A 22,837-nucleotide genomic window follows, 5' to 3' on the forward strand; every position below is an offset into this window, starting at 1 on the left:
CACACACACACACACACACACACACACACACACACACACACGCACACACACACGAAAGTACACCCCACGCCTTGTTTTGCGTCATCATTGTAGATGATTCAGCCAAAATTTCGTCGAAATTTCTGCATGAAAAACTGACAACGACTGCCGTTGCTGCTGTTGTTGGTTTTTGTGCGCTGCCAACCAAATCCACCACCACCACCACCAGCCCTCCTTCCTCGCTCGCTTCCATCACAGGTACGCACGTATGCACATACGCGACACTGGGCGTGCCTGCCTACTTGCGCTTTGGTTGGGGCGGGCCTGATCTTGCCTTGCTGCGTTCACGCTCTCCGACGGGTCTTTCTCTTTTGGGAGTGAGGGGGGGAATTAATTAATTCATGGAAGCAAGGATCAGCAGGTGCTCTGACGTTCCATTTCTTTTCGCGTGGCTCACCTCCGCTGGCGATTGCTTGTTGCCTCGTGTGCTGTGTTGTTGTTGTTGTTGTGGATCCCATCGGTACAATAGTGGTTGTGTTCAGTGGCAGCGTGCGTGGCTTGTGGAACGTCTTTGTGCTGCTAGGCTCACCTCGCAGCTGAACCCCACACTGCAGCACCATGTCGTTTTCTTCAAGTGAGTGAGCAAACGTTACCGTTCACGCCATGGAGGCGCTGTTGCTGGTGGTGTTGCACTCATGTTTTCTCTGGCGCATCGCTTGTGCTTACCCTTCCATCGTGCTACTACCTCCCACCCATGCACGCATATGCACACATATGCACACATATGAACACATGCATGCTCACAATCGCGCACACGCACAACCACAGATGCCGTCGAGTTTCGCGATGTCCCTGTCAAGTTTCTTGGCACTGGAGACATTCCACGCAACGCCAATGATGAACAGACCTTAATGGGCAACTTCCTGATGGAGAAGGCCAGCAAGAAGAAGTTACACGGATTTGCCAAAGAGATGCTGTTGTCCCTCAGCCCGAGGACGGGCCTGCTGTCTGCGTCGCCCAAATCAGGCGGCCAGAGCCTGCAAGTTGACCTCACCACCATCTCCGCCATCGCTGTTATGACATCGTGCGTTCCACCACTACTTTGACCTCACAACTGCGATCCATACTGCTTGTATGGATGCATGTATGCACGTTCGTGTGTGTGCGTTTGTGTGCGTGTGCGTGTGTAAGTGCGTGTGCGCTCTGCCTATAGCCATTGTTGGCTTGCTTGCATGCATCGTCTTGCCAGCCACGCTACGCCATGGCCCTTATGCATTACGTTGTCCTCACACACACATACACACACACACACACACGAACACACACGAACACACACACGAACACACAAAACATGCTTGTGGCTGCCACCGTGCGCAGGAAGTTTGCGTTTGTGGTGAGCGACGATGACGAGGCGCCGACGGCCACCATGTATGGGTTCCAGTTCAAACGACGCAATGATTCGGAGAGCAAGGCGTTTGTCGCGGCCCTGCGCAGGTGCAGTCTCGCTGAATCAACAACAGAGACCGTCCACCCATCGCGTGGTAGAGGGCGCGCCATGTCATACACAAGGTGCGTGTGCAGTTCGTGTTGTGGACACAAGGGTAGGCGTGGCTGTGCGCACTTGCGTGTGCACGTCGTCTTGAACACGACTCACTGCCGGCACAAATGCGCTCTAATAAGCCTGCGCTGCTCATCCTCAGAGACCTTAGCACACTCACGCCATTCACTTACACCACTCATTCACACGACCCACACGACCACAACTGACTCACACGACCACAACTCACTCACACGACCACAACTCACTCACACGACCACAACCCCTGCTGTGTGTTGGCAAACGAACGAACCATCAGCGGCACCAGCTCGCAGGCGCGACTGGCACTGGCGCGTGTGAGCGAAGATCGTCGTGACACCACCGTACGTGCTGCACCCTCGTCACCCCCAACGCCTGATCGCATCGCGCGTGGCGGGCCATGCTTCTTCGTTTGGTGTTGTGGAGAGGTGTTGTAGCTGTTGTGTTCGTCGTTTATGCAATTTCCTTGCTGATGACATTTTGCCGCTGAGCTCATCGGCACGTTATCGTGATGGTGTTGTGTGTGTGTGCACATGTGTCTCGTGTGTGTGCACATGTGTCTCGTGTGTGTTGTGTGTGTGTGCGTGTGCGTGTGCGTATGTGCGCTCGTGTGGGTGCAATTCCTTGCCTTCAGGTCCGTGACACGACCACGCAGGAGCTGGCTTCGCTCCAATCCAAGATTGCGGAACTCGAAACACAGGTGCACCCAGCAACACATCACCTCCACCTGCGCCCTTATGTACTACTGCATGCAGATGCACAACTTGCATCATGTCCAAATCGTGCGTGATGTGCATCTGTGTGCATCTGTGTGCATCTGCGTTCACATGTGTGTGTGTGTGTGTGTGTGTGTGTGCGCACGCGTGTGTGTGTGTCAGGTGACGGAGGAGCGGAACAAGGCGTCGGCAGCGGAAGTTGCAAAGTTGAGCGCAGACCTCGAGCGGTGAGTGGAGAACCCCTATGTGCATGTATGTGTTCATTGCTCGTTGGATTGTCTTGATCGTCTTGATCGTCTCATCGCCACCACCACTACCATCACCGCCACCCCTATCACCCTATCATCCCTTTCATCACCATTGCTCCACCACACATCCTCACCCCAAAAAAAAAAAAAAACCTTGTACAGGGCGAGTGCAGAGCGGGAGGCGGAGGCAGCGCGGTGCCAGGTCGAGAGCATCAGGAAGGAGATGGCCCTCGCCGCCGCTGACATGTCCTCAGAACTCGCACAGGTGCTAACCTTTGTGTGTTTGTGTGTGTGTGTGTGCGCGTGCGTGTGTGCGTGTGTGTGTTTGCACCAAGCCAGCAGCAACAACAACAGCAATAACGTTGCGCGTGTGTGCGTGCAGATGAAGATGAACTTCTCTGAGGACCGCGCGGAGCAGATTGTGGCCGAATTGGCGCTCATCAAGGGTGCACTCACCATCATCGAAGGCAACCAGGTGTGCAGCACCCTCTTATCTTGTCGTCTCTGCACCGGCCGCTTGCGTGGTTGCCCTACATATGTGTGCACGACAGCTGTAATACATCCGTGTGCTGGCAAGATTGCTGTGGTGCGCTCACTCCAACCCTCCCCCCCCCTTTTCGTGCTGACACTGAATCTCCCTTGTTTCCCACCCCGCCCCTTGCCCCAGCGTGGTCCGCGAACGCCCAAGAAGCGCGGCGGTGCCCCTGCTGCCTCGTCGTCCCCATCATCGTCGGCAGCGGCATCACGCGATGATCTCTGGACACGCGTCCAGCGCCTTGCACAGGTGTGGTGGTTGTGTGTTTGTGTGTGTTTGTTTTGTTTGTGTGTGTGTGTGTGCGTGTGTGCGTGTGATGTGAAAATGCTCGTGTGAAGTGTTAATGTGTTGCTTTGTTTGGTGTGGTGTGGTGTGGTGTGGTTTGTTTGTTGGTTTGTTCATTGCACTGTGCTGCAGAGAGGGACCGCAGTTGCTTTGCTCGTGCTAGTTGGCTCACTTTGCACTCGTGCTGCGATTACCATGGATGTCAGAAGCAGCAAGGTGATGGCGAGCAGAAAGAGGCAGGAGCAGAGGACGAGTCCACCTCGGAGCAGCGTGCCAACCAGAGCAACACCTCAAACCAACGGTACGCCACACCTCCCTGTTTACATGCGTCTCTTCCGCGCACATGATTCGTGTTTTACGCGTGCCACTTTTGGTATCACGCACTTCACCATTCACCACAACTCCTAACCCTGTCGTATACGCGACCACCACCACCACCACCACCACCACCACTACAGGCTGCTGTCCATTGCTCGTCGCGTCTCCTCCGTTGCCATTGATCCAGATGCCCTCGCCGCCGCATCGGAAGACAGGGTTTGTGACATGCACCCTCGTGCCTGTGTTTGGCACGTGTTTGGCGTGTGCCTGGGTTGTGTGCATGTGTGTGCGCGCGCGCGTTTGTTCATTCATGCATACGAGTGATGAACACGCCACGGCGCCGTTGTCTACCCCTTGTTAACACGCTGCCACTCACTCAAATGCACACAATCACGCACATGCACACACACGTGCACACACGCATGCGCATGCACACACTGACCTTTACGACTTGTGTGCAGGCTGGCGGGTACGAGGAGATGTCGCATGCCGAGCTTATTGCCGTTGTGAAGCGGCAGGAGCGAGAACTGCAGCAGCTGCGCGATGAGAACAAGCGCACGCAGGACCTCTCCCAACAGGTCCGCACGCATACACACATGATGGTGGTGGTGGTGGTGACCGTGAAGTCTTTGGTTCGTCCTGATGTGATCCCTTTCCTGTCATGCACCGCTATGCTGTGTGACTGCACCTCATGGTGATTGCATTTGTGCACATGTGCGCGTGTATGAACAGCTTGAAACGACGCAGGAGGAGAAATTGGAGCTGGAGCAGCAGATTCAGGACCTGCAAGAGGTGCGCTGGCTCTGCTTGCTCGCAATTCCCTCCCCGCCCTTTACTTGTAACCGTAACCTATCGCTCATATCCACGCGTTGTTCCATACTGCAACCCCTCATACACACACTCACACTCACTTATTCACACTCACTCATTCACGCTCACTTATTCACACTCACACACTCACTTATTCACACTCATTCACGCTCACGTACTCTCACTCACACTCCGTCATTCACAATCACCATAACCATGCCTCCCTCAACGTGCCGACTGTGTGCAGGAGCTGGATCACCTCGAGACAGAAAAGACGATTATGGCAGACACAATCGCTGGACTGAAGGCCATTTCCACAGATGGCGCCAGTGATGCCCGCACCGGCTCGTTCAGGTCTGAGTTGCGTCAAGGCACAACCGCCACAGGGGCGGCGGCCAGGTCGCGTGGCACAGGTGGTGCACAGGGCACAGGTGGTGCACGCACCACGGCCACCAATGCAGCAGCAGCAGTGTCGCGGCAGCCGCCGTCGTTTGATCGATTGGTTGGCAACGAGAGCAGAGTCACGGATGCCAACGACACGAGCGTTCGCACAGAGGCCCTGGAGGTTCGTGCTGATGCACTTGTGTTCCTGCATGCTGTGGTGGTGCTGCGGCCCCCCTTGTTGCTTTGTGCGTGTGCGTGTGGGTGAGCTTGAGCGTGTGTGCACGTGTGTGTGTGCACGTGTGTGTGTGTGTGTGTGCGTGTGTGTGTGCGTGTGTGTGTGCGTGTGTGTGTGCTCTCATCCTCCCCCCCCACCTCACATCACTCTACCCCGTTCTCCGTCTCGCCTTCAACTTCCCATCGCATGCTACCGCCAGGATCGGTTTGAGATGACGCTGCGCAAGCACAACGGCGGTCTTGGCTTCAGCATTGCTGGCGGTCGCGACTTTGAGGTCGATGAGGGCGATCCAAGCATCTACATCACCGCCATCGTGTCTGGTGGCGCCGCGCAGAAGGTAACACCACACACGTTCGCGTTGCAGTGGTTGTGGTTGTGGTTGTCGAAACTGCGTGGTGCCAGGCTGTTATGCTGTCATTATAGCTCGTGTGGTTGTGGCCTTTGCGGATGTGCTCGTGTACTGTTTGTGCGAGTCAAGCGCTGGTGCTGCTGCCATGGCGTGTCTGCACGTGTTTGCATCGTGTTGCTTGCTTGCATCCCTTGCTCACGTCACGGTTGTGTACACTCCCTCCATCGCTGACACGTAATCACCTCTGCTGCTGCTGCTGTCAATGATTGCAGGATGGCCGACTTCAAGCGGGCGACAAGATCCTGGCGGTGGACGGAACAGACATCTCGAATGTGCTGCACAAGGATGCTGTTGCCACGCTGCAGGCCACGTCAGACACGGTGAAGCTCGCCATTGCTCGCCTTGTGGACGTGCTGACGCCAAACGACACGCTCGCGTCACAGCACTCCCACCAACAGCAGCAGCAGCAGCAGCGAGCGGAGGGCAGCGTGAAGGTGAAGGAGGAGGAAGAGCAGGAGGAAGCTTCGCAGCAGCGGGAAGGAGGTGCTGCAGGTGCTAGTGTGCAGGGCACGATTCGCCAGCCTAGCAAAGAGAGCCAGGACACTGGGTCTTCGCAGCACATGGGCGACACAGCAGTGGCGATGGCGAGCACAAACCGCGTGGTGACGAACGGTGGGAGTGCGGCGTCCATCCCTGCTGCCGCCAGCAACACCAACAACGCTAATGTGGCCGGCAGCAACGGCGCAATCAACGGCCATGCAGTCACAGCGAAGCCATCGGAGATTCCCCGCCCAAACAGCGACCTCATCTCGGTCAGTGTGACACAGAGAGAGTGCGTGTTCATGTGTGTGTATGTGCTCATGTGTGCTCATGTTCGTGCGAATGCTCATTGTGTGTGTGTGTGTGTGAGCGTGTTCATGTGTGTGTGCATGTGCGCACGTCTGCGTGGCGCTTGCTCACGTGCAACTGCATTGCCGCTTGAACGTTGATTGTGCGCTGTTTGGCTGCCGTTGCTGTGTGCTACAGCCTCGCCGTGATTCACAGAGCGGCGCCTCACAGCAAGAGCTGCAACAGAGACAGCAGCAGCAACAGCAACAGCAACAGCAACAAGACCAGCCTCTTGCTGATGGCGATGCAAGCGCTTTTGAAGAGGAGGTGATTGACATCAGCTTCGACAAGCGTGCAGACGGCCTCGGCTTCAGCATTGCCGGCGGCAGAGACCACCCGGTCGAGGTGAGACAAACTGTGGTGGTGGTGGTGGTGGTGGTGGTGAAGATAGTGTGTGTGTTAGTGTTTGTGATTGTGTGTGTGTTCGTGTTCGTGTGTGTGTATGTGCGTTTGTGTGTGTGTGTGTCTGTGTATGTGTGTGTGCTTACCACACTCCTGGGCTGCTTGTGCACAAACTTGCGTCACTCATGAGTGTGCTGCTGAAAACGGGCGCTTGCGTGTGGGTTCAAACGCAGGAGGGAGATAACTTCATGTACGTGACAGCGATTGTGCCTGGGAGCGCCGCTGACGACGACGGCCGGCTGAAGGTCGGCGACAAGTTGCTGATGATCAACGGCGCAGATGTCACGGACATGACGCACGCAGACGTTGTGCAGCTGCTCTCGGTACGGTGAACCATGGGCACATTGCTCTATTTGTGGATTGGTTTTCATGTTTCGCACAGGATGCAGTGTGCCCAATGTCTTTGCTCAAACACACACACACACACAATCAACACACACAATCAACACACACAATCAACACACACAATCAACACACACACACAATCAACACACACACGCACACACAAAATCAATACATGCTCGCACACGTTCACAATCCTCAACCCTCTCCATGCAGACACGGAGCAGGGTTGAACTGCGTGTGTCGCGGCTGCCCGACGAACTGCTTGCACCAGAGACGACAGAGGTGCTGCTTGACATCCGCTTGCATCGCCACGAGGGCGGGTTTGGGTTCAGCATTGCTGGCGGCACGGATCTCCCGGTTGCCGGCGATGACACAGCCATTTACATCACCCACATTGTTCCGGACTCTGCTGCCGATCGCGATGGCCGCCTGCAGATTGGAGACAGGGTGAGTCTGGTGTGCGTGTGTGCGTTCTTTGTGTTCTGTGTATTCTGTGTATATGTGTGTGTATACGTGTGTATATGTGTGTATGCTTGTGTGTTGTGTGTGTGTGTGTTTTGTTTTTGTTTTGGGTGGCTATCGCCAGATGCCCTGCCGTTTTGCTTGGCTATCTTTGACCTTCAACAGCGCCACATACCTCTGTTGCTCACCTCTCCATCATCCTTTTCAAAACAACCCCGCTGATGCTTTCTGCAGCTGCTGGAGGTGAATGGGCTGAGTGTTGTGAATGTGGAGCACGCCGTTGCTGCGGAGGCCATCAGGAACAGTGGCGAATATGTCGACATCATCGTTGCCCGCATCACTGAGCAAGTGGAGGTGAGTTTGCCTTGCTCTATCCTGGTGATAGCGTACATGTGCGTGTGCGTGTGTGTGTGTGCATGCGTGTGTGCTGTCCTAGTTGTTCCACGAGATCAATGAAACACAACACTCAACGTTGCCACATACACACATACACATACACACATTTGCTGCCACAGGAGACACTTGAGATTGAGTTTGAGCGCGGAGCGGGCGGACTTGGCTTCAGCATCGCCGGTGGAATTGACGACCCAGAGAACGCGCACGACCCAAGCATCTACGTTGTCGAGGTGTGCACTTGAGCTGAGACGGAGGAGGAGGGGGCGGGGGAGATGAATTGGTGGTCTTGTTCATGGATGCATCGTGTCTTGTATGTTCATTTTTTCAAGGGTGGGTCCATTTGTGTATCTATTCATGTGGACACCAGACGTCTTCCCGCAAGTTTCATGTTCAAAGCGTACACGCACACGTGTATGCAATCGCACAAACACACGCTCACGCACATGACCATGCACACACGCTCTCTCTCCCTCTCTCTCTGTCCCTCACGCTCGCTCACTCACTCACTCACCTGTACACTCGCACGCACACATGCGTAGATTATCCCGAATGCCTCTGCTGATCGCGATGGGCGACTGCGAAAGGGCGATCGCATCTTGGAGGTGAACGGAGAGTCGTGCGAACAAGTCACGCACAGCGAGGCCGTGCAGCTGCTGCAGGCTGACACGCCCACGGTGCGGCTGCTCGTGTCGCGATTGGTGGACGTGACGGAGACGACGTTCAAGGTGGAGGAGGAGATTGTGGACGTGGAGCTGGACAAGTCACCCACATACGGCCTTGGCTTCAGCATCGCTGGCGGCGTTGGTGCCGAGATTGAGGTGCGTGCTCGTGCGTGCGTGTGTTTTCTTGGTTCGTTGCGAATGTTGTGTTTGTTGTCGCTGTTGCGACTGTTGTAGTTCTTGTGGCTGTTTTAAGGCCACTTGTTAAGCTGCAAAGCCCTCTTCATGCCTTTGTTTGGCTGATTCTCACCGCAACATCGTGCTGGTGATGATGCAATGCAGGAGGGTGACGCTGGGATTTACGTGAGCGACATCACGCCCGAGGGCCCTGCCAGTGCCATGGACAAGCTTCGCTTTGGCGATCGCGTGAGTCACATGCGTGCACGTGTGTGTGCGTGTATCTGGACGTGCGCGTGTACTTGTGGGGGGGGGGTGTGGTTCCGTGTGTTTATGCATACGGGTGTGTGTGTGTGTGTGTGTGTGTGTGTGTGTGTGTGTGTGTGTGTGTGTGTGTGTGTGTGTGTGTGTGTGTGGTTCCGTGTGTGTGTGTGTGTGTGTGTGGTGTGGTTCCGTGTGTTTATGCATACGTCTGTGTGTGTGTGTGTGTTGGGCCGAAAAACCAACACCAACCAGGCGTCACAATCATCCCTTGCCTTCCACTGCGTCTGCCACGTCCCTCTACTCACGTGTGATGCCTGCGCGTGCTGTTGGTGCACCCCACCCCCCTCCGCCCAACCACCAAACCATGACCACATCAGCTGCTCGAGGTCAACAGCATTCCCTTGGACGGCGTGACCCACGATGAGGCCGTGGACATCTTGCGAGCGTGTGCACAGCACGTTCGCCTCAAAGTCCTGCGCGTCCCACAAGACATGACTGAGGACGGCGAGGTGCGTGTGTTTGTGTTTGCATGTGTATGTGGATGTATGTATGTATGTATGTATGTATGTATGTATGTATGTATGTATATATATATATATGTATGTATGTATGTATGTATGTATGTATGTATGTATGTATGTATGTATGTATGTATGTATGTATGTATGTATGTGTGTGTCTGTGCATGTGTGTGTGTGCTTTTAGATATCCGGATCATAGTGAGCGTTGACTTACTGGCACGCTTGCTGCTACTTCCACACTGCCGTTGCCACGACAGATTCTTGTGAACATCACACTGCGTAAGCACGACGGCGGGTTTGGGTTCAGCATCGCTGGCGGCACGGATGCCCCTGTTGAAGAAGGCGACTATGGCATCTACGTCACCACCATCATTGAAGGCGGCGCCGCGTACCTTGATGGCAACCTGCAGATTGGCGACAGGGTGCGATGCTGTGCAGTGCTGTGCTGTGCTGTCCAGGCTAGCTGCGTTGAAGGAAGATGTTTGCTTCTTCTCTCTCCTCTCCCTGTCCATCTCCCAGTTTGCGTGTCGACGTGCTCACATGAAACACACACTCACACATGAAACACACACACACACACATTCACACGCGCACACACACATTCACACACGCACACACACACATTCACACATTCACACACACATTCACACATATCAGATCATCTTCGCCAACGGTGTGGAGCTGACTGAGGCGGCGCATTCAGATTGCGTGCGCGTGCTGCAGAACGCCGGAGACGAAGTGAAGCTTGTTGTGTCTCGCATACCGTTTGACGAAACACAAGAGGTGCGTTGCAAGATGCATGGCCGATAGCGTTGGCGTCGACTGTTTCCATGTGTGTGTGTGTGTGTGTGTGTGTGTGTGTGTGTGTGTGTGTGTGTGTTTTGTTTGTTTCTTTATGCCTCGGTTTGCAGCGGTTTGGTGTGTAGGCTTTAACGCTGGTCGAATAAGCTGAGTGTTATCGTCGCTAGCTGGAATGTAGTCCTCAGCGCTCATGAAGAAGTTGCACATGCCATCACACTATCACAATTTCCTAGGGCGACTTGTTCCAGGAGGAAACCACCTAGTTGCGGGATTGTGTCTTGCCCCCTTGTCCCCCCCCCCCTGCACATGCTTGTCGTTAGTCAGATAACCTCAACACCAGCATCCTCACACACACACACACACACACACACACACACACACACACACACACACGCACACACACACACACACACACACACACACACACACACACACACATACCCACGCGCGCCAATGTCGATGACGCTCCAATGCTGTTTTGATTGTACTTTGATGGAGAGCGCTCGCTGTATGTTGAATTCCCCCTCCTATTTCCTCTGTTGCCGTGATGTGCCACACGACCCACGCTTTCCTGAGGTTGTCACATCATCGTTGTGTTACCACTGCCTTTGGCCATCACTCAACATGATGCTTGCCTCCTTTCGTTTGCTTTTCGTAGCTTTTCTTTTCGTTGGGTGCGTGCGTGTCTCGCTACCCCTTTTTGAACCTTGCATGCTCGTCTGCCATTTGTTGTGCTGCTGTCGGCAGCGTTGGGATGTCACAACCATAGAAGACGACCTGATTCTCAATGGTGTGGTGGCTGTGCTACTGACGACCAGTCGATATTTGTGATGTGACATGATGTACCTCTTTTTCACCACACACACACACACACACGAGCGGTTGATGATGAGCCGCACCCGCTCTCCCGCCAGCTCCCATCTCACATTTGTTGATGCTTCTTTCTTGTGAACCGTTATGGCTGTGTATTGATGAACGAGAGCGAGAGCATACACTGCCATCGCGCACAAAGGACCAGACAGCACCAAAAGACAAACACCACATTTCCCCCATCATGCACGCTTACTTCTTCTGCTTCTTGTCAACAGCAGCAGCAGAAGCAATGAGGTCTTCGCGGCGCTTGGCGAGGCGGTCTGCACGGCGCTGGCGGGCGGCCTTGTTGCGCTGGCGGCGGGCCTCGGCCTGGTCTGCGAGCAGCTTCTGGCGGGCGGCTTCTGCCTTGCGCTTGAAGATGTACTCCATAAGCACACGCTTGTTCTACAGGGGGCGAGGGGGTGAAAACAAGACAAGTTGGACACAAACGCATGTGAGCGCGTGAGCATGCGAGTTTGTGGGTATGAGAGAAACACGACACAACACGGAAAAGAGTGTGTACGGCAACAACGCAAAAGCACACACACACACACACACACACAAACTTCACGTAAACCATCGCACACCTGGAACAACCCGACTACTCAACGAACACACATGCACGCACGCACGCAAACCAGCAGCTCTGACTGCGGTGACGCACCTTGAACACGTTACCCTTGCTCTTGAGGTAGAGCTCGTGGTAGAGGTGGGAGTCGATCTTCTTGGTGCCGCGGTACTTCTTCAGAAGACGGCGAAGGACACGCTGGCGCCGCATCCACAGGACCTTCACAGGCATACGGGCGTTGGCGGTACCCTTACGCTTACCTGTGTGTGAAGGGTGACAAGAGGAACAAGGTGGTTATCGTCAGTGGCAGCGAAGGGACGATGCGCACACCAGGGAGAAGTAGATAGGTGCAGTTCAAGCGGCAGCGTGGCGCGTGTCATGTCACAGAAGCATGTGCGAGTCGCAAGTCACAGCACGAGCACATCAAAAACCCTGTGATCAACTGACCACCTCCCATCAAACCTCACACAAACATGTATCACGCCGCACCATGGCCTGTGTGGCGGCCCTTCCGCTTGGCCTCGAGGTGACGCTGTGCGCGGGAGCGGGAGTGCACAATCTGGGGCTTCTTGATGATGAGGCCATCCTTGATGAGCTTGCGCACGCTCTTGCGGCTGTTGGCGTTGGAGATCTCTGTAACCTCGTTGGGGTCAATCCAGATCTTGCGGCGGCCAACCTTGAGCACGCTGGCGGCCAACCTCTGCAGAGAGCCATGCACAGGACCCAACACGTGTGTTGTGTGGCGTGGATTGTGAGTTGTGTGTGTGTGTGTGTGTGTGCGTGTGTTGTACGCAGCACGTGCGTCTGTGGACACGAACGCTTGTTTGCGCCTGTTGTGTGTGTGTGTGTGCGTGTGGAACACAGGCAGCGCAGGTGGTTACGCCATAAGCGGTGCGAGCACGCGTGTCTTGTTGTGACTGAGTGTTAGGTCGCTCGTACCTTCTGCAAGCGGCAGTTCACCATCTTCGGTATGAAAGAAGAAGAAGCCGGCGAAGGATAAGGTGAATAATGACACAGGGTGTATGCGTGTGCGTGTGTGTGAGAGTGTGTGTGCGTGTGCGTGTGTGAGTGGGTGTAAAAGTGAGTGAGTGTGTGTACAAGTGAGTGAGTGGGTGTGAAGGTCGAGCACATGCAGGCACAGAAGAACAAAGTTGTTTGGCAGCAGTGGCTGTGCTGTGTGTGCCACATGCGCGCTGGTGGCTGTGGGGGTTCTCGGTCTGCAAACAGGTCACGCCAGTGACTGTTGGCTCTCTCCAAGGTGTGTGGGTCGTCAGCAAGGCCGCCATCATCGATTCGCTGGATCCCCTTCCTTCCCCACGATGTGCCAGCAGCCATGTGCGGCTGCGTCCACAGCACGCACACAGCACGCACACGCACACAGCACGCACACGCACGCAGCACGCATGCGCCATCCACCCAGCACCACATATCCACACCATCCGCACCACACACACACGCACCTTCAGCTGATGCACACGCGATGTTGGGGGAGATGGAAAGGAAAAAGGCAGATGCGGTGCAGCGGTACTCGGTACTTGTGATGCAGGTACCACAGCAGAATTTCTATTGTGGCGAAAACGCGCAGTTCTTTCACCAACTATCGACGGCTGTGTACTGGAACTGAATTCAGTACTCGCCTTTTCAAAATGCGCGGCACAACACCCAGGTGACTGCCGTTGTGGAGGATTTGACGCTGTTTTCTGCAGATATTCGACAGGCTGGGCGAAGCAAGCAAGCAAGCAAGCAAGCAGGAAGACAGCAGCAGTGGCGCTGGTGATGAGGGTGTGTGTGGGCGTGTGCGCTCCAAGCACTGGTGAGGATGGAAGGAGCGAGTGAGAGTGCGCGAGCGGGGCGCGAGAGAGCGATGTGAATATGGCACGATGTCGTGTGGGACTCCAAGACACGCAGCAGGCTCACCGCTACTGGTTGCTTTTCAGTGCATGTCACACTTGCTTCACTCCCTCGCTGGCTCTGGCTGGTTTGCTTGTGTGTTTTCCTTGGTTCTCACCTTGTTCTTCCTTGTTTGCCATCGGCTGTCGGTTCTGCAGGTTTTGAGTTTGAAGTGGACTTGTTAGTTCGGGACGTGTTCGTTGAGCTGAGACAGTATGCCCGCGCCAACGGCCTTGAGGTGCGTATACACACACACACACACATACACACACATACACACATACACACGCTGCGTTGCCACTGCTTCTGTTTTCGTTTGGTGCTGTTCTTCGGGGCGTTGCAGATGCAGCGTTTGTTGAAATTCAATGACCGACCTCGCATGCTTGTGTCTCGTCTATGTTCGCTGCCCAGGTGACGTTCCTGCTGCTCTCGGGCCAAGGCGGCCGCTTCGAGGACTCGCCTGGTTCATGGCAGACTGTGTGTGATCGCCTGGAGGAGATTGAAGCCTCTGACAGCCCAATCACGCTGCTGGTGAGTCCAAAACTGCGAGGGCCACCGGAGTGCATTGGACAACGTGCGTCGCGCGCCTGGCAGTTGTGTTTCCTCTTGTGCCTATGTGCAGTGTCGCTGTATTCAAACCCTCATGTGGTGTGGTGGTATGGCATGGTGTGTTTCCTGTGTTGTTTGGCCTCCAGCTTCTGACGGGGCAAGACTGGGGACGTCCCTTGCCGCCAATGGTGATCCCAAAGGACCACGAGCACCTGTACAACGCAGACCACCTACAGCAGTTCTACGTGTTCGACACCAACCACGACGCGTGGCACCTTGCGTCCGAGAACCTGTGCGTGGCTCGCTTCAGCCGCTCAAGCCTGCCTGCTTGCCCATCGCTGCCGTTTGTCTCTACTTTGTTCATGACGCTTGTCGACTGGGATCTTGCATTCCAACAGCCATGTTCGCTTCTCACACAGTTGCATTTTTGTGTATGCGTGCGTACGTGTGTGCGTGTATGCGTGTATGCCTGTGTATGCCTGTGTGTGCATGTATGTCTGTGTATGCCTGTGTGTGCATGTGTATGCATGTGTATGCCTGTGTGTGCATGTGTGCTCGTGTGTGTATGCTTCTGTCACGGTTATGGCACGCAGAGATTCATTGGATGATGTGGTCAAGACCATGCAGCCCCCTTCAGGTTGGTGGGGAGGAACGTGGACGTACACGCTCCCATGTGTGCGTGCTGTGACGCTGCAGTGCATCAGTGCTCTGACCAGTGTACAATGAAGCACAGCTCCGCCATTCAGCCAAGCTCACCATGCAGCGAACCATCGTCTTGCAACTCCTGCTGTCGATTGAACAACCACAGGGCTGGAGCACGTGTGCCGCATGTTCCTGACAGAGCGCAAGACCAAGAGCTTCTGGATTGCAAGAAAGGTCGCCAGTGCCTCTTCGCTCGCACAGGACAAGGTGTGCGTGTGCGCGTGCGTGCGTGTGTGAATCCCTGTGTGCTCGTGCGTAAGATAGCACGCCTCATCCTTGATTCTTGCAGTTCCCTCACGCTGCCCACCTCCTTCTGCGACATAGGTTGCTGCACTGGGTCGCCTGCTGCCGCGGTCATCATCCGGTGACGTCGATGCGGAACGGCTGCGACGCGCAGATGCTGCACACAACAACGTCTGTTTGTCGGCGTATGTGTGTGTGTGTGTGTGTGTGTGTGTGTGTCCCCGTCTGTATGCGTCTCTCAGTGCTTGTGACATCACTTTATGTTTGACGAAGGCACTCCTCTTTCTCCGTTGCGCGTCTCTGACCCTTCCCCTCCTCCCAATCCCCTTTCACTCCGTTGCTCCCACAAACCCTCACACAACCCCATCCACACCACATGCACGTGACCTCGCGCGCACGCGTGTGTAGGCTGCGGCCGTGCTGCCGAAGAGCAAGCGGCGCCTGCTTGAGGTTGACGTGAGCGCATGCGAGAGCCCAGGCGAGATGGAGAGCGCCATTGACGCGTACAGGAGCGAGCTTCGTCGCGTCATGTTCATGTTCCTTCAGCGCTACATCAACGCCGTTGTCCAACAAACAGACGTGCGTTCTGCTAGACTACGTGTGCTAGTGTGTGTGTGTGTGTGCTAATGTGTGTGTGCTAGTGTGTATGTGTGCTAGTGTGTGTGTGTGTGTGTGTGTGTGTGTGTGTGCGCGCCGCCAATGTTCTTCCTCTCTTCCCGCTTGCCTTCTTCCACCCCCCTCGCCTTTTCCACTCACCCACCACCACCACCACCACCACCACCACCCATCCCTTGTCCTTTGCTGGTGTGCCTGTGTGTGTGATCAGGCTGGTGCGCCTGTGCGCGGGACGGTTGACACGGAGCACCACCAGACGCTGCTGCGGCACCGCGCTGACCGCCACCCCATGCGCGAGGACCTCATCGCCCAGGTCATCAAGTTCACAAACTTCGCCAGGGAGATGGAGGTACCCCGTGTTTGCTTGTTTGTTTGGTGTGTATTGCTTGCTTGCTTACGTGTAGCATAGTGTGTGTGTGTGTGTGTGCGTGTGCGTGTGTGTTTGCTTGCTTGCTTGTGCGCAGTGTGTTTGCGTGTTTGCGTGTTTGCTTGCTTGCTTGTGCGCAGTGTGTTTGCGTGTGCGTGTGTGCTTGCCTTCGTCTTCAGTATCACTTATGCCTGCCTGGTTTGTCCTTCCATCACCCACCCCCTGCCGTTCCTCGTCGTGTGCCAGGGGTCTCCCTCTGCGTCGAGTTTCCTGGTGCTCCACGGGCATTCGTGCATCGGCAAGTCCACGCTTGTCGCCCACGCCGTCCGCCGCGGCCTCGTCTCAGCAAAAGGTGCGCAGTGGTGGCAGTGATGGCAGTGGTGGGCAGACGTTGGGCTGCTGGAAGGTGATGAGCAAGACCGCACGCACACAGACACAATCACACACACATAGCACCACACACACACATTCAAGTGCACACACAGAATGACACACACATACACACACGCTCACATGTTCCCTGTGGTGCACGCGTAGGCACGGTTGCTGTGACGCGGTTCATTGGGCGCGGGTGCCAGAGCCAGCGGCTGACGCTGCGCCGGCTGCTGCACAGCATCAACGAGGAGCTCTCGCGCGAATACAGGCGCGAGGCAGCCACCGCCGTCGCCGCAATCGACCAGTCAGTCAGCGTGTGTGTGTGTGTGTGTGTGTGTGTGTGTGTTGAGGGGTTGTAGTTGGTGTGGGACACTGGAGATGCCGGGCTCCCTCGTACTCACCGCACAAGTGTGTGTACGTGCGCAGGGAGATTCAACAAGCAGAGGTGGAGCTGGCGGCTCTGGAGGAGCAAGCGCGAGAAGAGGTAAGCCATACGAATGACATTCAGCCGTCGCACACACACACACACATCTTGTCCAACTCACAACAGACGTGCAGACACACATGCCACTCACAACACAGCTCACACCACCTTTTTCTGGTGAATGTCATGTTGTTCGCCCGTGGGCCAGCGTGCCGCGGGTGCGGAGGTGGTGATCCCGGAGTGGGAGTACGAAACGCTTGACCAGCTCCGCGCCACACGCTCGCTCCTCAAATACAACAGCGACACACTCGGCCCAGCCGCATCGCAGTTCCAAAAGGTGGCCATGTGCCATGCTTGCTTGATGGACGGGTGTCTTGCACAGTGGATGAGTTGATAGGTGGCTTGGTTGCTTGGCTCAGTGGATGGTGGATTGGCTGCTTGGCAGTTTTGTTTTTCTCTCTCCATCTTCTTCGTTGCGCTGTTTCAGCGCGTATGAGGTATAACGCACACGTGTTGAGTTGTTGATGGAACTCTACTGACGCTCGCCACCCACGCCCTCTCACCCCTCGGCGTGCACATGACGCCGCAATCCCATACTCACCCTTGTCTCCGCTTTGTTACCACCGCTACCACTGAGCAGAAGCTACAGCTTGCCTCTGCGAAGCGGCCGCTGTTCCTGGTGCTGTGCAACCTCGACCGCCTGGACGAGCCAGACCTCGCAGAGAAGCTCGACTGGCTCCCCATGGAGGTGCACCCATCATAATGGTGGTGGTGGTGATGATGGTGGTGGTGGGTGGTGGTGGTCGTGGTGGTGATGGTGGTGGTGATGGTGGTGGTGTGGATGGGCGACTGTACTCTGATTCCTGCTCCATGTCTCATGCCATCAATCGCACCCGCTATGTTCCGCACCTGTTCCACATGAGCTCACCCTGTGCACACGCGCGTGTGTTTGCAGCTCCCAAAGCATGTGCGAGTCCTCATTACGACAGAGCAAGGGCCTGTCTTTGACGCGCTGCGGGCACACGTACTCGATCCATTCTGCTTCGTGGAGGTGCGTACCATCGCAACTGGTGAAGGCTTTGTCTGCATGGAACGACTGTCACTCACTCACTCACTCACTCACTCACTCACTCACTCACACACTGAACACTGAACACCCTTACTCGCTCACTTACTCACTCACATTACGCACACTGACTCACTCACTCACTCACTCACTCACTCACTCATTCACTCACTCACTCACTCACTCACTCACTCACTCATTCACTGAACACTCAAACACACCCACTGAACACTCTCACACACTCTCTCACTTGCACTCGTACACAGGTGCCCGATTTGGACTTTGTGGACAACGACACGACGTTTGACAAGTGGCAGGAGAAGCACTCGACGACGGATGCGCAGGGCCGGCTGCTGCTGTCCACCATCCAGGACGCCAACCACCCGCTGTACACGCAGCTGCTGCTCGCAGAGGCGTCGCGATGGCGCTCGTTTGACAGCCCACAGCGCCTCAAGCGCCAGATTCCGCGCAGCAAAGGCAGCCCGCAGGACACGCTCACCAAGCACGTCGCTGTCATGTGTAAGCGGTACCCATGCGAGGACATTGTGCATCGAATCCTCGCGTACATTACCTTTTTCACAGAGCACCCGCTGTCGGAGACGGAGTTGTTGGACGTGCTGTCGCTGGACAACATTCTGCTGGACCTGTTTGCCACCCACCTCGGCTGCACGCCGTGTGGCCGCATGTGCGACGCGGTGTGGTGCGACGTTGCCCTTCGCCTGCGCCCGTTCCTCGCCCACCCGGGCGACCGCGGCGTGGTTGCGTGGTGCCACGACGACATTGCCGCCGCCGCCCGCAAGTTCTTCCTCGATCCCATCGTGCATCAGGTCGCCTCTGTTGCTGCCGAATTCCTCGCCGGCACATACGCGGACGTGGAGAAGCCGCTGCAGCTCAAACCGGCGACGGCAAAGGCCTTTGGCATTGACCCAACAGGTGTGTGCGTGTGTGTGTGTGCGTGTGTGTGTGTGTGTGTGTGTGTGTGTGCGTGTGTATGTGCGTATGTGTGTGCGTGCGTGCGTGTGCTTCTCATTGCCCTCCTCTCTGGTGGTAATGGCGTTTTTCAGTGTTGCTCACGAGTTCTTCCACTTGCCCTCCCTTACTCCCTCCCTCCCCCACCGCCACCATTCCCTGCAACGCAGAGCCCAAGTGGCGCGGCGTGTGCCCTCAGCCGTTGTCATTCACACACAACGACGCCCACGCCCTCCTGCCGCCGCCAAACATGCGCATCCTCGACTCGAGCGGCGAGGTGTGACACCCAACATTCACGCTGTGTGCTCGCTCGTGTGTGAGAGTTGTGTGTTGGTGCGTGTGTGCTGGTGTTTGAGCTGTTTTCTGTTTTATGTCCCTGGTCCTCTTCCTCTGTCTTCTCCTTCTCCACCACCACCACCACCACCACCACCACCTCCTCCTTCTCCACCACCACCACCACCTCCTCCTCCTCCTCCTCCTCCTCCTCCTCCTCCTCCTCCTCCTCCTCCTCCTCCTCCTCGTCACCTGGGCTCATCTCCCATCTGCCGCTGCTTTGTGGCATCAGTTGCTGGCGTGCCTTGGCGATTGGAAGAGTCTACTTGAGCTCTACCTGTGCAACTTCGCCTGGCTTGAAGCGAAGCTTGCTGTGCATTCCCCAATGGTACGCGCTTCTCTGCCGTTTGCTGTTGTTTATCACCATCAAAGCGTGCACCACTCACCTGCCTGTGTTTGTGTCCCGCTGTCTCCTCCCCCCCCCCAACACCACCACCACCACGAACCACGCACCTTTCTCACTCTGACACACAACACAACACAAAACAACACAACACAACACGGCACGGCACAACAATCAGACGATTGTGGAGATGGTGGCGCGGTTTGACATGAGCAGCGCCACGCCCGTGGTGAAGACGACGCTGTCTGACCTCTCTGCCACCCTGCAGGCCATCACCAGCGAGAACACGGGCCCTGTACAGCTCGCCAAGCAGCTGCTGCTCCGCCTCCCCGTGTCCACAACACCGCTGCAGTGTCTCCGACACCAGGCTGAGCTGGCCATTGGCAAGGGCGAGGGTTTGCTGTGGCCCTCAGCGCCGCTGCTCCCCGTTGCCGAGCTCGAGTGCATATCTGTCATCCGCACACCGGGGTGGAAGTGCTGGTGGGCTGGTGTTGCACTCGCAGGCGCGACGGGCGACAAGAAGACGCGGGCGACAACGTCGCGGCTTGAGCTGGTGCTGGTGTGGCTCAACGCCGCCAACCGCGACATGCTGCACCTGTACAACCTGCGCACGGGCACGCTGTTCTTTGAGAAGGAGCTTGACCCCGTGCTGAAGGACGTGGGCCCGCTTGACGTTGGCGCGGGCGAGGAGGGCGATTCGTACGGCATCGCCGGTGTGGGCATTGGCGACAACATGAAGGGCGCGGCGGTGTGGAGCAACGGCCAGGCGCGCGTGTGGGCGCTACCGGCCGGCGAACAACTGCTGGAGTTTCAGGCGCTGGACACCGTGGTGGACGCCGTGATGAGCGGCGATGGGACCACCCTTGTCACCACCAACGAGGATGCGTATGCCGTGTGGGACACGTCCACCGGCAAGCTGCTGTGCGGGGAGGAGGGCCTGGTCAATGTGGCTGCTGTTGCTGTCTCGCGGGACGGCCGCACCGCCGCTGTTGCCAAGGCCTCTGGTGGCGTTGTGTTGGTGGACACGGCCAAGGCAAGCACCACCACCTTCCCCGTGAAGACGGAGCAGGTGGTTGTTGCCGTTGCGCTGCAGGGCCGCTCGCGCCTCGCCGTGTCGCTGGACGACAGTACCGTCATTGTGTACGACATTGGCAGCAAGAAGCAGGTGCTCTCCTACACACACCCGGGCCAAGTCGAGAGCGTGGCGCTGTCGGCCAACGGGTGGTGTGCGAGTGCCTCTGGCGGTGACAAGTCAGACCGTCGCATTCACCTGCACGATGTTGGGTTTGGCAAGCGGCAGCTGCTGGTTGGCCACGCTGCGGACGTGAACAGCGTGGCGTTCCACCCGTCCCTGGGCGAGTGTGTCGTGAGCGCGAGTCATGACGGCACGGTGCGGCTTTGGCGCAGCCAGGATGATCTCGCTGCTCTTCCCAATCGACACATCCACGACGACGCCGTTGACTTTGTGCGCACCAGTCCGCACTTTGCAGTCAGGTCGGCCCGCTGTTTCAGTTGCTTGGGGATGTGTTTTCGTGTGTGATTTTGTGTGTGTGTGTGTGTGTGTGTGTGTATGTTTGTGTGTGTGTGTCGTGTGTGTGTATGTTTGTGTGTGTGTGTCGTGTGTGTGTATGTTGTGTGTGTGTGTGTGTGTGTGTGTGTCGTGTGTGTGTGCGTAATTTGTGCGGCCCAATATTCGCGTGAGTGTTGTGTGCGGTTGCATGTGTGTTGTTGTTGTTGTTCTCTTGCCACCACGCCCTCACACCCCCACACCACAACCATCAACACCCCCACACCACACCCATCAACACCACTCATCCCACCCCGCCCACAGCGCGAGTGCGACGTACGCGACGCTGCACTTCTGGTCGCACGACGGGGAGTGGCAGCGGAGTGTGTGCCTCAAGGGCCGCAGCGATGAGGTTGACGCCAGCTGCTACCTCACGGGCCGCGTCGCCGTGTCCGACGATGGCGAGTATGTCGTCAGCACGCTGGCAGACCACAGCGTGTGCTGCTACGCGTGGAGCAGCGAGAAGCTGGAGATGTGCAGCGTGCCCAACGCAACGCAGGCGCAGTTTGTCAACAACGGCAAGACAACGACGGTTGCTGTTGCCTCGAAAAACGCGCTTGTTCTCATTGACGCCGCGAGCGCCGAGGTGAAGAAGCGGCTTGAGCTGGGCGATGCCCCCATACGGGCGCTGGCGGGGCTTGCCTCGGACAAGTACATGGTGGCCGCCTTTGACGAGCGGCTGCTTGCCATTGACACGGAGAAGGGCCAAATACTGCGCCAGTTCTCGCGCGAAGCGGCCGGCAGCGAGCTGCTGCTGTTGCAGGTGCTGAAGCGCAACGGCACGCCGTGGGTGCTGTCGTACGAGGAAGGCACGCCCTCTGTCATCCTGCGCTCGCTGCTGTCTGCGGACGAGGAGTTGGCGCTGGAGAGCAACAACACGAGCTGCGCGTGTGTCTCTGCGGACGGGCGGCTGGTGACCATTTGCAGCAACGCGGGGGACGTGGAGGTGTATGACGTCGAGGCTGGCGGGCTTGTTCTTCAGGAGAACGGCGCGCACGGCAACGCTGTGGAGCAGTGCGTGTTTTCCGCTGACGGGCGGTGGCTGCTGACGGCGGGCCAGGACACGCTGGTCAAGTGCTGGGACGTCAAGGCCGGGTTTGTGCTCACGGGCACGGAGCAGTGCGCCTCCCCTGTATCATCGCTGGCAGTGACGCAGGGTGGGCGCGGGGCCGTTGTTGGCCTGCGCAGCGGCGTTGTTGGGCACCTGAGCCTTGTCTCTGCGACGCAGAGCCCGCGGGCGGACGTTGCGTATGGGGAGTCTTTGCTGTACAACCTGGTGACGACGGTGGAGAGGAGCACGCGGTCCAAGGCCAAGGCCAAGTCGAAGCCGCGGCGGTCGGAGTCCCCGTCGTATTCCGGCAGCAACGCCAGCAGCGCCACCAACACCAGTGCACGTGTTGGGCGCGAGGCGACCCGCACCGGTCGTGGTGGTCGTGGTGGTGGTGGTAACCACGACAAGAAATGCTGCACCTTGCTCTAAGTTGTTACATAGTTACAGTTTGCACGTGACGCTGAGCAACTTGGACGGTGCTGTGTTGTGTGGGTGCTGTCATTCGTTGTGTTAGCTTTTGTCGAGAGACTCTGTGTGCGTGAGTTGTGCTCGTGTGTTTGTGTGGGTGTGCTT

The 22,837-nt window shown here is 56.7% G+C and overlaps 3 protein-coding genes across 3 annotated transcripts; 2 read left to right on the top strand and 1 right to left on the bottom strand.

Moving 5' to 3' along the window:
- Nucleotides 1–104: 104 nt before the first annotated feature.
- Nucleotides 105–10,613, top strand: PTSG_03306 (PSD-95 alpha; the record flags this gene model as incomplete). Its single annotated transcript, XM_004995827.1, has 28 exons — nucleotides 105–237; nucleotides 509–613; nucleotides 808–1,063; nucleotides 1,357–1,548; nucleotides 1,836–1,899; nucleotides 2,190–2,255; nucleotides 2,434–2,498; nucleotides 2,682–2,784; nucleotides 2,902–2,994; nucleotides 3,187–3,303; nucleotides 3,546–3,640; nucleotides 3,798–3,873; nucleotides 4,119–4,235; nucleotides 4,390–4,449; nucleotides 4,715–5,032; nucleotides 5,286–5,423; nucleotides 5,708–6,247; nucleotides 6,462–6,668; nucleotides 6,899–7,048; nucleotides 7,284–7,517; nucleotides 7,767–7,886; nucleotides 8,048–8,158; nucleotides 8,468–8,746; nucleotides 8,930–9,013; nucleotides 9,406–9,537; nucleotides 9,807–9,971; nucleotides 10,207–10,332; nucleotides 10,584–10,613. The coding sequence occupies exons 2-28, from the start codon at nucleotides 598–600 to the stop codon at nucleotides 10,611–10,613; spliced, it is 3,954 nt and encodes a 1,317-aa protein (XP_004995884.1). The 5' UTR covers nucleotides 105–237; nucleotides 509–597.
- Nucleotides 10,614–11,287: 674 nt separating this feature from the next.
- Nucleotides 11,288–13,317, bottom strand: PTSG_03307 (uncharacterized protein). The gene is made up of 5 exons (XM_004995828.1): nucleotides 13,231–13,317; nucleotides 12,710–12,733; nucleotides 12,260–12,470; nucleotides 11,867–12,030; nucleotides 11,288–11,607 (listed from the first exon to the last, which is right to left on the bottom strand). Exons 2-5 carry the CDS (start codon nucleotides 12,731–12,733, stop codon nucleotides 11,413–11,415), a joined length of 594 nt encoding a protein of 197 aa, XP_004995885.1. The 5' UTR covers nucleotides 13,231–13,317; the 3' UTR covers nucleotides 11,288–11,412.
- A 333-nt stretch (nucleotides 13,318–13,650) lies between these two features.
- On the top strand, nucleotides 13,651–22,693 carry PTSG_03308 (uncharacterized protein; the record flags this gene model as incomplete). Its single annotated transcript, XM_004995829.1, has 20 exons — nucleotides 13,651–13,657; nucleotides 13,819–13,898; nucleotides 14,072–14,191; nucleotides 14,356–14,501; nucleotides 14,803–14,846; nucleotides 15,018–15,118; nucleotides 15,236–15,325; nucleotides 15,563–15,733; nucleotides 15,981–16,118; nucleotides 16,383–16,488; nucleotides 16,674–16,815; nucleotides 16,938–16,995; nucleotides 17,144–17,272; nucleotides 17,576–17,683; nucleotides 17,891–17,986; nucleotides 18,268–18,934; nucleotides 19,141–19,247; nucleotides 19,536–19,631; nucleotides 19,825–21,140; nucleotides 21,478–22,693. The coding sequence occupies 20 exons, from the start codon at nucleotides 13,651–13,653 to the stop codon at nucleotides 22,691–22,693; spliced, it is 4,938 nt and encodes a 1,645-aa protein (XP_004995886.1).
- Nucleotides 22,694–22,837: the final 144 nt, after the last annotated feature.

The sequence above is a fragment of the Salpingoeca rosetta genome (genome assembly GCF_000188695.1).
Source record: "Salpingoeca rosetta unplaced genomic scaffold supercont1.7, whole genome shotgun sequence".
In the NCBI taxonomy this organism is placed as follows: domain Eukaryota; class Choanoflagellata; order Craspedida; family Salpingoecidae; genus Salpingoeca; species Salpingoeca rosetta.

Excerpts from the sequence above, each read along its gene's own strand:
- PTSG_03307 (XM_004995828.1), bottom strand. The coding sequence starts at position 12,733 with ATGGTGAACTGCCGCTTGCAGAAG. Across the intron at positions 12,471-12,709 it reads TGAACTGCCGCTTGCAGAAG|AGGTTGGCCGCCAGCGTGCT; the intron begins GTACGAGCGACC and ends GGCTCTCTGCAG. Across the intron at positions 12,031-12,259 it reads GGGCCGCCACACAGGCCATG|GTAAGCGTAAGGGTACCGCC; the intron begins GTGCGGCGTGAT and ends CTTCACACACAG.